Source organism: Rhinichthys klamathensis, unplaced genomic scaffold (assembly GCF_029890125.1).
Source record: "Rhinichthys klamathensis goyatoka isolate OS25496 unplaced genomic scaffold, OSU_Roscu_1.1 h1tg000237l_1, whole genome shotgun sequence".
Taxonomy (NCBI): Eukaryota; Metazoa; Chordata; class Actinopteri; order Cypriniformes; family Leuciscidae; genus Rhinichthys; species Rhinichthys klamathensis.
The window spans coordinates 1140081-1152563 of NW_026606760.1; the positions used below are offsets into that span (position 1 = coordinate 1140081).

Genomic DNA, 12483 nt, shown 5'->3' on the forward strand with positions numbered 1-12483 from the left:
TTTTGACTGTACTGCCAAAATAAAGATTATCCCTAAACTAATGATATTTTAAGATCCTTTCTCTTTTATAACAAATTATCCTTTCTAGATTAAAGTAGGGAAATGTGTTAACATACCCTTTGATGTTTCATGTTGGTATGCATGTTTTGTTGAAAACTCTTCTACCACCGTTGCATGGTGCAATCTTGAAAATCTTTCATCTTTAAAGTCTTTGCAGCATCTGAAGAGAAAATTGACCAAATTCCCTACACAGTGGAAGCAACTCAGAAGATTTACATGGAGGAAATGTTTTTGAAGGAGGAAATTACGGAAGAGAGTGAAAGCATGCCTCATCAACCTGAGGAAATTTTGTCTCTTCAAGAACATATTGTAAGGATGGATATGAGTCATCACAGTAGAGAATTGGCTCCTGAAGATTTGAAAATAGTTGAAACAGAGGTTTCCCTGATACAAATAAAGGAGATACCCGAAACAACCTCATCAAAGCAAGAAACTCCGCCAGAAGCTGTGGTTATATTTAGCATTGAGTCGTCACTGAGAAGTCAAGATATAATGCCAGATGAAAAGAAAAAAACGGAAGATATGCCTCGACAAAAGAGAGAAGACACCCCCAGAAAAGAGATGGCCATTCAGAGAAAAATAGAAGTTCACAAGAAAGAGTATATTCACTTACAACAGTCTGTTCATGAAAACAGCAGATCACAGGAGGAAACCCCTCAGATATCACCAGAGATAACACCATTAGTAAAACCAAAAGAAAATGGAACTAAGTTGAAGGAAGTGCGTAAAGTACTTGAAAGAGGTAAACCTTATAATCTTCAGCAAATGCCTCAACTGGTAAATTGCAATCTTTACTTGAATTATTTGCCGAAAAGGCAATTGTGGTTTTCTTTTCTGTCTTAAAAGTCTTTTTTGCAAAAGTTCCTCTTTAGCTTCTTGTATCTTGAATATGTTTGTAATTCTTAATTAGACTAGAAGACCCAGGCTGTTACAACTCCTGTGTCAAAAGTTGTTTCACCTACAAATAGTACTTAAAAGGCTGGGGGATTTGGTGCTATTACTCTTCAGTTCTTGGTTCAGTGTGTGAACATGTGTCTGTATGATCATCTGTAAATGTTCAGGGTCTATTTCTTGATTTTGATCATGGCTTACTTTTATTTTAAGAACCGGAATTAGTAAAGAAACCTGAACCGGAAGTCCCAAAGCCAACTGTGGCTCCAGTTGAACAGAAAATATGTCCTCCATCAAAAGGTATACAGCAAAACTGGAAGAAACACTTCTTTGATAATGTTTGTTTCATATATTCTTTTGTCGTCATGTTTAAATGTTCTTTGACCAGTCCAGTTACACATTTTTCCACATGTGCCTTTATTACTTTGGATTTTATTATTATTGTTTTAATTAAAGAGCCAGCTGTTGAAAGCAAACCTGAGGCACCGAAGCCAAGTGTGGCTCCAGTTAAACAGAAAATGCCTCTTTTTAAAAGTTATTCAAAGTCTCATTGTGGTAGAACTCTTTTCTGGTGTGTTTGTCAGTCTGTGGTATGTGTTTGCTTGTTTTGTTAGTCTAATGATCTTTACATGGTCCTTGTCTTTTATCTTATCTTTGTTTTTATTGCTTGTGATTATGGAATTGTTTTATTTAAAGAGCCAATTGTTGAAAAGAAACCAGTTCCTGAAGTACCAAAGCGAACTGTGGATCCAGTAGAACATAAAACAATATATCCTCCAAAAGGTATTTAAAGCAAAACTGGCAAACATTTTTGCTGGTCCTATAGTCTTTGTTGTGTGATTGCTCTTATTTGTGTTTAACTTTAAATGTTCCTTGTCCATTTAAATAACATCTTATTTCATATTTGTCTTCACTATTTTTGGTTGTGATTGTGGTATTATTTTATTTAAAGAGCCAACTATTGAAAAGGAACCATCTCCTGTGGCACCAAAGCCAACAGCAACTCCAATTGAACAGAAAGTCTCTCCACCCACAGGTAGAGTCTCTGTTTTCATGTCTTCTGTATCAATTGTTATTGTTGTTGGTGTTCCCTTGTGTTTTTAATGTGTCTTTGTGGTCTTTAGTTTGTGCATTCTACTTTTTAAAGTATCTTTTAAATCTTGTCGTGTTTTTACATGTTTGTCTTAAAATACTAACTTTGACATTGTTTTTTATTTTTCTTAATTAATTATGGATGTGAGTTGTCTACTTTTGTATTTCAATTTGTTTAAACATATATATATTGTACCTTAGGGTAGTATGCACATTCATAATGGTAAAATTAAAGCAAGTATTCACCTATTTACTCATTTTCACGACCTTTTCAAACCTGCATGACATTCTTTCTTCCATGAAACTCCAATGGAGATGTTTAGTAGAATGTCTGAGCTATTGTATTCTATACCATTATAGTGGATAGGGACCAGGGACGGTCAAGTTCCAGAAAATACTGACAACAAAATTGCCTCATTTAAGTAGTCTATGGGCCCTATTTTAACGATCTGAAACGCAAGTATCAAACAGGAAACGCAAGTAACTTTGTGGGCGAATCTCGACGCAAATCTAAAATGGGTTGGTCTGAAGTAGCTACATTACTCATAGGTGTGGTTTGGGCGTAACGTGCAATAAACCAATCAGAGCGTCTTCTCACATTCCCTTTAAGAGCAGGCGCGCTTTCCATGACAGATTGCTATATTTATGGCGGATTTGCCAGGCGCACGCCAGGAGTGGTTCACAGCCGAGGAGTAGGGATGGGCAAACGAAGGCTCATGAAGCACTGAGGCTTTCCCCTGACTGTTCAAGGAAAAGATTCGAAGCATCAAGAGTGTCGAAAACAGCGCCATCTTGTGGCAGCTCAAATTTATAGCAGCCATAAACCTGAGTGCGCAGCGCCATTGTTTTATCTATTAAGCACATATAAAAGCCTGACAATGCTAAATGTTCAGTTTTCTTATAATATAATTCACATATTAAAGTGTGGCAATAAATTAAATGTAACAATTATATTAATACTTTTATAAAAATACCAACAAGAGTTGCTTTATGCAAGTAAATGGTGGTCTAATTATTTTATGGTTTCTATGCTTTTTATATGGCAGAATATATGATCATGTAACATAGGCTATAGGCTTATTTATAAAAATTAGTAAATGGACTTAAACTTCCAAAAACCTGTAGAGTAGAGTGATGGGTTCAAACATTCCGACACGCAAAGTGAAGCATTCACGTGACTGGAAAGAAAGTGAGGCTTCGTTTTTCGTTGATCACGTGTTTCTCTGAAAACAATACGCGCTCCGGCACAGAGCTTCATGAGAAATTTCACTCCGTACTCGATACGCGCTTTGAATGTGTATGTAACATCACTACCGAGGAGACAAACGTTCTCGTCAGGGCGTAAAACCCACCCAAATTAGCTTTGGTTAAACAGGCGTATAATAATTAGGATAAATGTGTAAGCTAGATTTATGCCTATGTTTTCACATCTTCATGGACACCACAATGATTTCCCTCGTGTGTTGATATTTTTCCTTGTAATAATGTATGGTTTGCAAAAATGGGAACTGCTGCGTCTGTGTAGATGAGAGAAGCAAAGTGTATGCGCGTTGTGCACACGCTACATTATGGCCAAGCATGCGCCCTTAAAATAACATCTGAATAACGCGCCACTGACTTTAGACTATAGGGGCCCTGGGCCCTATCTTGCACCCGGCGCAAATGACTTTGTACACTGACGCATGTATCATTACTATTTTGCACCCGACGCACAGCGGACTTTTCCCTCCACAGACACACGTCGGTTAACTAAGAAATACACTTGCGCTCCCCGGGGCGGTTCAGCGCAAAGAGGAGGCGTGTTCCGGCGCAAACTTTCCCTCATGCTATTTTGCTGTTCTATAAAACAATTGGCCACTGACCAGAAAAAACCTAGTCTAAAGGCAGTGGCGCATTGCGCGTTGTTCATTATGCTATTTTAAGGGCGCATGCTTGACCATAATCAATGTAGCGTATGCACAACGCGCATACACTTTGATTCTCTCATCTAAGCAGCAGTTTTCATTTTTGCAAATCATACATTATTACGATAGATAGATAGATAGATAGATAGATAGATAGATAGATAGATAGATAGATAGATAGATAGACAATTTATTATAAAAGCATACATGTAGCTTACACATTTACCCAAATTATCATACGCCTGTTTAACAGAAGTTAATTTGGGTGGGTTTCTCCATCCCCAATGTGACTTCTCTGTGTTTTACGGCCCTGACGAGAACGTTGCTCTCCTCGGCTGTGAACCGCTCCTGGCGCGCGCCTGGCAAATCCGCCGTTATAATAGGAATACGCTTTAGAACAAGCGTGCCTGCTCTTAAAGGGAATGTGAGATGACGCTCTGATTGGTTTATTTCACGTTACGCCCAAACCACACCTATGAATAATGAAGCTACTTCAGACCTACCCCTTTTAGATTTGCGCCTGGCACAAGAGTCATTTATCCCGCCGGGAAAATAGCAACAGCGCCCAAGACCCGCCCACAAAGTTACTTGCGCTTTGCGCTTGACATTTGCGTTTTAGATCGTTAAAATAGGGCCCGTGGTATTTTTGTAATGGGTCACAGACACCCATCTATAATTTTAATTTGACATAATCTAGTCTTTAACGGTTAATGATCGATTAATGAGCTTCAGGAAAATAATTTAAATGAAGAAAATGCTCTCTATAAATAAAATACAGTTCTCCACAAATACTTGCCCACACGAGCTGAGACCTGACGTGAGATTTGATTGTAGCCACCGCTCGCGTCCATATTGATAAATGCCAAGTTTTGTGTTGAAATGGCCATACGCCCAGTTTTCTGTTGTATGTTCATTTCATAAATGAGGCCCAATGAGAGTAAATGATGACGGAATTAAATATTTTGAGTGCATTCTCATTCTGACTTGTATGTGTGTTGGTATCTGTTTAATCTGAAATGATCTCTGAAACAGATGCAGTCAAGGGCCCTGTTACAGCTCCTGGACCTGCTCCCAAAGGTATGTTACTGTGTGACTTAAATGGCATAAATGAATCTTCCAAGGTTTAATTATCAAACATATTAAAACCAGTTATTCAGGCATCACATTTTAAATGTCTGCTTGTTATGTTTGTTTTGTGTCTTTGTTTTTGTGTTTTTTTTGCTGTTTTTTTCCCCCTATATTTTTATGCTGTACAGTTTGGCTCAGTGCTATTTAGTAGGGTTGATGTTAATTTAATCTTAATTCCTACATTTCTCATAAATAAAGTTAATCGTTTTCCATGAAGGTAACACTGATGACTTTAGCTTCAACCCTTCTGTGTGATATGTGTACAGGTGTCTTATGTCATGCTGATTGTACTGTCCATGTCATGTGATATTGTGACATTTATCGCCTCAGAAACAACTAGCACTACACAAGCACTTCTTAAACGAAAGAGTAAAATTCACGTCAAGGAAGAGGAAAAATTGGAAATTCCAACCATAAAGAAAGTAACCAGAAGATCAAAAGAACATCAGGAAGATCAGGAAGTTATATCACTTAAGGAAGTCAACAAGATTCAGCATGAAGAACTACCAAAAGAAGCAGGACAACTTCTCCAGAAAGTTGAGAAAGCTGAAATAGTTGGAGAGGAGATGGTGAATTCAAAGGCTGTTAGTGAAGTCAAACTCACTAGCAGTCATGAAGTCACAACAGATACTTGGTCATATGAAACTGCCACAAAAACAGAGAAAATATCAAAGGGGGAGGGAAAGAAGATAGAACAGTACAAGAATGTGTGGGAGCAGAAAGTGATTACTCCTGAAATAGGAGGAAGAGGTGTAGAAAATACGGGTGAACAAGAAACTAAAATTCCAATGGAAGGGGAACCCTTGATACCACAGCCAAGTCTGAAAAGGGTAACCAAATCAATATCTACTGAGAAAGAACAGGAAACTGTAAAATTAAAACCTGTCGAGAAATCAGATAAAGCTGTTGTAGGTCCACAGAAAGACAGCAACATAGAGAAGAGTGAAGAGAGTATTGGTGTCCAGAAACATGAAAGACTCATAAAGGATGAACCTGTTTCAAAGAAGAAGATAGAAGTGACTCTTACAGATCAAACAGCTAAAGAATCCGTAATGCCAAAACCTGTTGTGGCTAAAGATGAAATCTCCAAAGAACATGAGAAATTTCCAAAGAAATCAAACAGAATTCTACCACAGGACGAGGAGCCAGAAACTGTGACACTGAAACCTTTTTCCAAAGAATCTCATGCTGATGTAACCCCTGAAAAGGTTACTCAAGAACGAAAAGAGAAAAAGCCTGTAGATATTAAGCATCCAGAGAGGCCGGAAACACATCATATCCTGAAGGAACCTCACATCCCGGTAAAAGAACCCGGAAAAAGTGAAAAAACATATGAAGAGCCAGAAAAGATAAAAAAGCTAAAGTCACCTCATGAGCATCTCCCCATGATGAGTACTACTACTCCAGAAAAGACAACACTGGAAGGTCCCAAGGAAGAGAAGGCAATAACTAAAAAGCGTGGAATTATTCCAAAGGATGAAGCAAAAAAAGAAGAGATATCATTGAAACCCGTAAAAGGAAAAATAATTGCAGAGAAAATGACTTCACCAAAGGTAGATAAACCTAGTCCTCAAGTCACTTCACTGACAAAAAAGAGTCCAAAAGATGATGATAATAAGCCAGCAATGTCAAAAAAGATTGTTGGTCCACCAAAGGAAATGGAGGGAAAAAAGCCTGAAGAGCTGAAAAAGACACCTTCACCAAAAGCAGAGATACCAAAATCTAAACCCACTGAATCCATTCCAATGGAAAGAAAGTCTAGTGCAAAATCACCCAAGAAGATTTCACCAAAAGATTCACTTGAGTCTGTAATTCTGAAGAAGGTCTCAAAGACAGTTTCCCCCAAAGAAGAAAAGACTACTCGGGATCCTCCTTTGAAAACAAGTGAAGACAAAGTGCCAGTTGTGAAGGAGTTGTCTCCAAGCGTTCTGCATCTACAAAAGATTCCTACACAGCAAGAAGAGGTAGTTCATGAGGTGGTGGATGATGAAGAAGAAGAAGAAGAAGAAGCCTGGGGATGGGAACTTGCTCCTAGGGACAGTTATGGATCTGAAACCTTTGATGACGTTTTGGAGGATGGGGCCGTTGAAACCCCAGGAATGGGTGACAAGAAAGGTGAGATGGTATCACCAAAAGCTTACCATTGGTATCTCATGGCTCCCTACAGTCGTTCCAAATAATATCCACTCAACCCAACCTTCATTATAACCCTTTAACAAGTGTCTTCTTTTTTCAAGTGTACAATTGTCTTTGATGTTTGATGTTTGTCCTTCCATTGATTCATTCGTTCTTTCGTTCTTGATTGATCAAACCCTCTTGATAAAATGTTGTGTGTCTGTTCTGTCTTAAAACTGTTTGTCAGTATCATTTTCATTCCTTCGTCTTCATTTGTAATTTTTGCTGTGGGTGTCAATTGTCCTGGGCTGTGTTTTTCAAACTTTGTTCAAATTTGTCAAACTGTGTTTTATTGTCGAATTAATCCGATCACATATATTTTATAAGGTATATATAATTTATCAACCAAACATTTCAGACCTCTGTGTTTTACTATTTCAAGCCTTGCTTAGTATAACAATATTTCAAACAGATGGAAAACCAAAGGAGGAGCCAGCTCTAGGCAGAGGCAGAGGACTAAGACGTACGTTCATAATATACTGTACATTCATAATATGCTTTTATCATTTTACATTGCAAGTGTTTGTTTTTGTTAATTTTGAAGTCATGTAAGTATAATTTGAAATTAAACTTGCCCATAATGACATAACTAACTATTTAAAAATATATATTTTTATTGTAGCAAGACAAACTCCTTCTCCTGGTGATGGTGGAAGGGGTAGAGGGAAACCTGGTGGTGGAGGTGACAAGCCTCCTGGAGATTCACCATTTGGTTTCCAGCTCAAAGCGGTCCCCTTGAAATTTGTGAAGGAGCTCCAGGACATTGTGTTGCAGGAGGCTGAGTCAATCGGCTCCTCGGCTGTATTTGAGTGCCAGATCTCTCCATCTACTGCTATCACCACCTGGATGAAAGATGGAAGCAATCTAAGGGAGAGTCCAAAACACAAATTCACATCTGATGGCAAAGACCGCAAACTGCAAATCATTGATGTACAGCTTTCAGACACTGGAGAGTACACATGTGTTGCAAAGCTGGGCAACAAAGAGAAGACCTCAACAGCTAAACTTGTGGTAGAAGGTATTTGTGACTGCTATCCCTCAAAGCATTTCTATTCATCTAAAAATTAAAGTCAATATTGGTTGTTAATATGTTGGAACTAATCATGTGTGATTGTTAAAGTAGCATTTCTTCTTTCATCTCATATAGAATTACCTGTGAAATTCACAAAGAATCTGGAAGAAGAGACCTCCGTGCTTAAGGGGCAGCCAATGTATTTGACCTGTGAGTTGAGCAAGGACAAAGATGTGGTCTGGAAGAAGAATGGAAAAGAGATCAAGGAAATTCCGGGCAAACTTCAAATCAACGTTATTGGACTACAGCGTGCCATCACAATTCAGGACGTGAACGATGATGATGCTGGTGCTTACACATGCGAGTGTGAAAACATTCAAACTCAAACTAATGTCAAGGTTATTGGTATGTATTTGATTTTTTTATTTTTTTTTATTTTTTTACTTTAATGTCTTTGTTAAATTTAGAGCCGGTATGAATTAACCAATGTCTGTATTCAACAGAAATTGTAAGAGACTGGTTAGTGAAACCTTTGCGGGACCAGCATGTGAAACCCAAAGCCACTGCTACATTTAAGGGCGAGCTCTTCAAAGACACACCTAACTGGAAGTGGTACAAGGGTAATGATGAAATCCCAAATGAGCCTACTGATAAGATTGAGGTGAAGAAGGAGGGTAAAGAGATCACTCTTACGGTCAAAAATGCCCAGCCTGATGACGTTGCTGAATATGCTGTGGAGGTTGAAGGCCACAGATACGTAGCAAAACTAACACTTGGAGGTATGTAAAAACAAACAAAACAACCACTGAGGAGAAGTGTTGATTTCTGCTTATTTTACCATCTTAAAATGTTGTATATAAACCTTTTAATCTCTATTCAGAACGTGAAGCTGAGATCTTGAAGCCTCTTGCTAGTGTGGAGGTGGTTGAGAAAACGGAGGCCAACTTTGACACTGAAATTTCAGAAGATGATGTGCCTGGAGAATGGAAACTTGGAGGCCAGGTTCTGACAAGATCACCGGTAAGACCTTATTCAAGAGTGCTACAAAATGAATCATTCCCAGTTCTGGGGAAACTACTTTGAAACTGTGGCTTGGCTTCCCAGGCTAAAAGCTATAAATTGCCAAGCTCCCCATTTTGAGATGTAGTTAGCTACAATACAAGATACTAAGAAAAAAACCCACTTAAAGCTATTTAAGGGGGTGATATCTTTTTAGTTAACTATCAGATGAATTAAGTCGATTTATAATAAAAAAAGCATTCTTCATCTGTCAATTAGGGTGACTATTCAATTATATTACACAAAATACTACTAAAAGTATATAGTGTTCTGCTTTTTTTAAAGCACATTGTTCAGCAAATTTTCTGATTCACAATTTTCTTCTATTTTAGACATGTGACATCAGATCTGAGGGAACCAAACGATTCCTTACTATCAAAAATGTTCAGCTTGATCAGGCTGGTGAAGTTACATACCAAGCTCTGAATGCTGTGACAAGTGCTATGCTCACAATCAAAGGTAAGAGAACAATGGATGTTTTTCCACGGCATAAAAAAATAAACATGAACATTTACAAATGCAGATGAGTGACGATATGGACAATGTACATTCTTACCTACCAGAGTTGGAAATGGAATTCACAGTCCCATTGAAGGACGTTACTGTGCATGAAAAGAAACAGGCAAAGTTTGAATGCTCCATCAATAAGGATGTGCCTAAAGTGATTTGGTTTAAGGGTTCTGATATTGTTACACAAGGAAATAAGTATGAAATCATTGATGACGGAAAGAAACACATACTTATTGTTAATAACTGTGGCTTTGAGGATGAGGGTGAATACAGTATTGAGGTCTTGGGCAAATCATCAAAAGCAAATCTGATGGTAGAGGGTAAGTCTTAGTTATTATCTTGGTTAGTGAAGTGTTGGTCAAAATTCTTTGTGACAAAATTTAACAAGGGTGTTTATTAACGAGTAGTCTAACAAATAGTAAATAGTAAACACAAACCTTTCATAATAATCTAATAAATACACTAATAAATTCACAAGTTTATAGTAATACAAGTTTATAGTATATTTATTTTTTGCACCCATAGTTAATTTGTTATGCACTGAACAAATGTCATAGGTATGAGGCTGAACTTCACCTCAACATTAAAGGACCTAACTGTGAAGGAAGGTAAAACGGCTGTATTTCAGTTTGAGCTTTCTCATGAGAATGTCGACGTGACATGGTACAAAAATGAAATAAAAGTGCATCCGAGCAGAACCGTGTTCACCAGCGTGGTGGGAGTGAAGCATACACTAGAAATTAAGGAAGTATCACTAGATGATACTTGCCTAATAAAAGCAGAGGCTAAAGGGATATCCACAATGGCTAAGCTGCTGGTAATAGGTAATTTTACCTTTATTTTACCCTACATTTATTTGATCAACTAATCTTGTTCCCCCCCTCATCGTCTCATTTTTGCACCACAACAAAACCTTTTGTGTAAAGTGTTACTCATTATATTTTAGTTCCTGAATATTATTAACACAGCAACCTGTTTTTACAGAGGGTGATGCATATTTCACTGTCAAGTTACAAGATTTCACTGCAGTCGAGAAAGATGAAGTCACATTTGACTGCGAGCTCAGTAGAGATGTTCCTGTGAAATGGTTCCACAATGAAATTGAAATTAAAGCCTCCAAGATGGTTACCATGAAAGTTGAAGGCAAACGAAGAATCCTCAATCTTAAGAAAGTTGAGAACAAAGAAAAAGGATTATATGTTTGCGACTGTGGAACAGACAAGTCTTCAGCAAACTTGAACATTGAAGGTCAGTAATTAAGGTTATATTCCTAAAATGCAAAAACATTGCAACTTTTCAGGGGCGTGATGGGGGTTTTATTTGATGATTTTGCTCTAAAAAAATGATGGAATTCCAGCTCGTGACATCAAAGTGGTGCGACCCATATATGGCGTTGAGCTCTTTGATGGTGAGACAGCTCGTTTTGAGGTGGAAATCTCTGAAGATGATGTCCATGGCCAATGGAAACTGAAGGGCGAAGTATTATCTTCTTCACCTGTAAGCAAAGTTGCATAATTAATAAATAAATTAACAAATAAATGAAATCATCTTTCTAACAGACATCTTGCAAAATACTAAATATATCTTTCCTTTTTGTTAACAGGATGTTGAGATTATTGAGGATGGTGCAAAACATACATTAACACTCTACAACTGCAAAGTTTCTCAGTCTGGAGAGGTTACCTTCCAGGGAGCGAATGCAAAGTGTTCTGCAAATCTTAAAGTGAAAGGTAGTGTAAAATATAGTGTTTTAGGTTATATATATATTATTGAAAATGTATTTAGTGTAAATTCTTTCTGTACTATTTAATCTTTCTGTGCACCTCCATCATAGATTTGCCCATTTCCTTTGTCATGCCTTTGAGCGATGTACAAGTCTATGAGAAAGATGATGCAAGATTTGAAATTGAATTGTCAAGAGAGGCTAAGGTCATCCGTTGGCTTAAGGGATCTCAGGAGTTGAAGGCTGATGAAAAGTTTGAAATGCTCGCAGAGGGGAAAAGGCATATTCTAGTGGTCAAGTCTGTTGCGTACGAGGATGAGGCTAAGTACATGTTTGAGGCTGAGGACAAGAGAACATCTGCCAAACTTGTTATTCAGGGTAATAAAAAGATTTTTGTTATGAGAATCAATATATGATGCACAGTATTCTCATTTCCTTTCAAACCTTTTCTGATCTGCATTTATTGTTCCTCTCAGGCATCCGTCTTGAGTTTGTCAGACCCATTAAAGATGTCACCGTTAAGGAGCGTGAGACTGCAGAATTCAGCATTGAACTCTCTCATGAGAAGGTTCAAGTCACCTGGTACAAGAATGACGTGCGTTTGCATCCAAGCAAAGTGGTGCACATGTCCGAGGATGGCAAGATCCATACTCTGTCCTTCAAAGAGGTGTCTATTGATGACACATCTCTCATTAAAGTTGAGGCTCTTGGGAAAAGCTCTGAAGCAATGCTCACTGTACTTGGTAAGTAAGTGTTTATAATGTTTTCAAATAGATGCATCTCTGGAAACTTGATTCTAATGGGTCAGTTGTGGCATTAAGAGGTCAAGCACTTTTGTATAATCATCACTAAACAGCATATTTGGCTATCATTCATGACAGTAAACTGGTGCTGCTTCAATAGCTATTGTGTCACTCTGCAGTCTCTTT

The 12483-nt window shown here is 37.9% G+C and overlaps 1 protein-coding gene across 1 annotated transcript in view; it reads left to right on the forward strand.

The window, feature by feature from the left end:
- The window catches only part of LOC130100290 (titin-like), a 118718-nt gene that overhangs the window by 20906 nt on the left and 85329 nt on the right, over positions 1-12483 (forward strand). Inside the window, exons 32-48 of the mRNA XM_056265676.1 lie at positions 209-802; positions 1165-1251; positions 1648-1734; positions 1904-1987; positions 4980-5024; positions 5406-7190; positions 7663-7713; positions 7873-8268; positions 8398-8667; positions 8766-9041; positions 9143-9282; positions 9654-9780; positions 10816-11079; positions 11189-11328; positions 11435-11561; positions 11666-11932; positions 12031-12297. Of these exons, the coding sequence (XP_056121651.1) occupies positions 209-802; positions 1165-1251; positions 1648-1734; positions 1904-1987; positions 4980-5024; positions 5406-7190; positions 7663-7713; positions 7873-8268; positions 8398-8667; positions 8766-9041; positions 9143-9282; positions 9654-9780; positions 10816-11079; positions 11189-11328; positions 11435-11561; positions 11666-11932; positions 12031-12297 (5007 nt within the window). The remainder of the gene's footprint in view (positions 1-208; positions 803-1164; positions 1252-1647; positions 1735-1903; positions 1988-4979; positions 5025-5405; positions 7191-7662; positions 7714-7872; positions 8269-8397; positions 8668-8765; positions 9042-9142; positions 9283-9653; positions 9781-10815; positions 11080-11188; positions 11329-11434; positions 11562-11665; positions 11933-12030; positions 12298-12483) is intronic.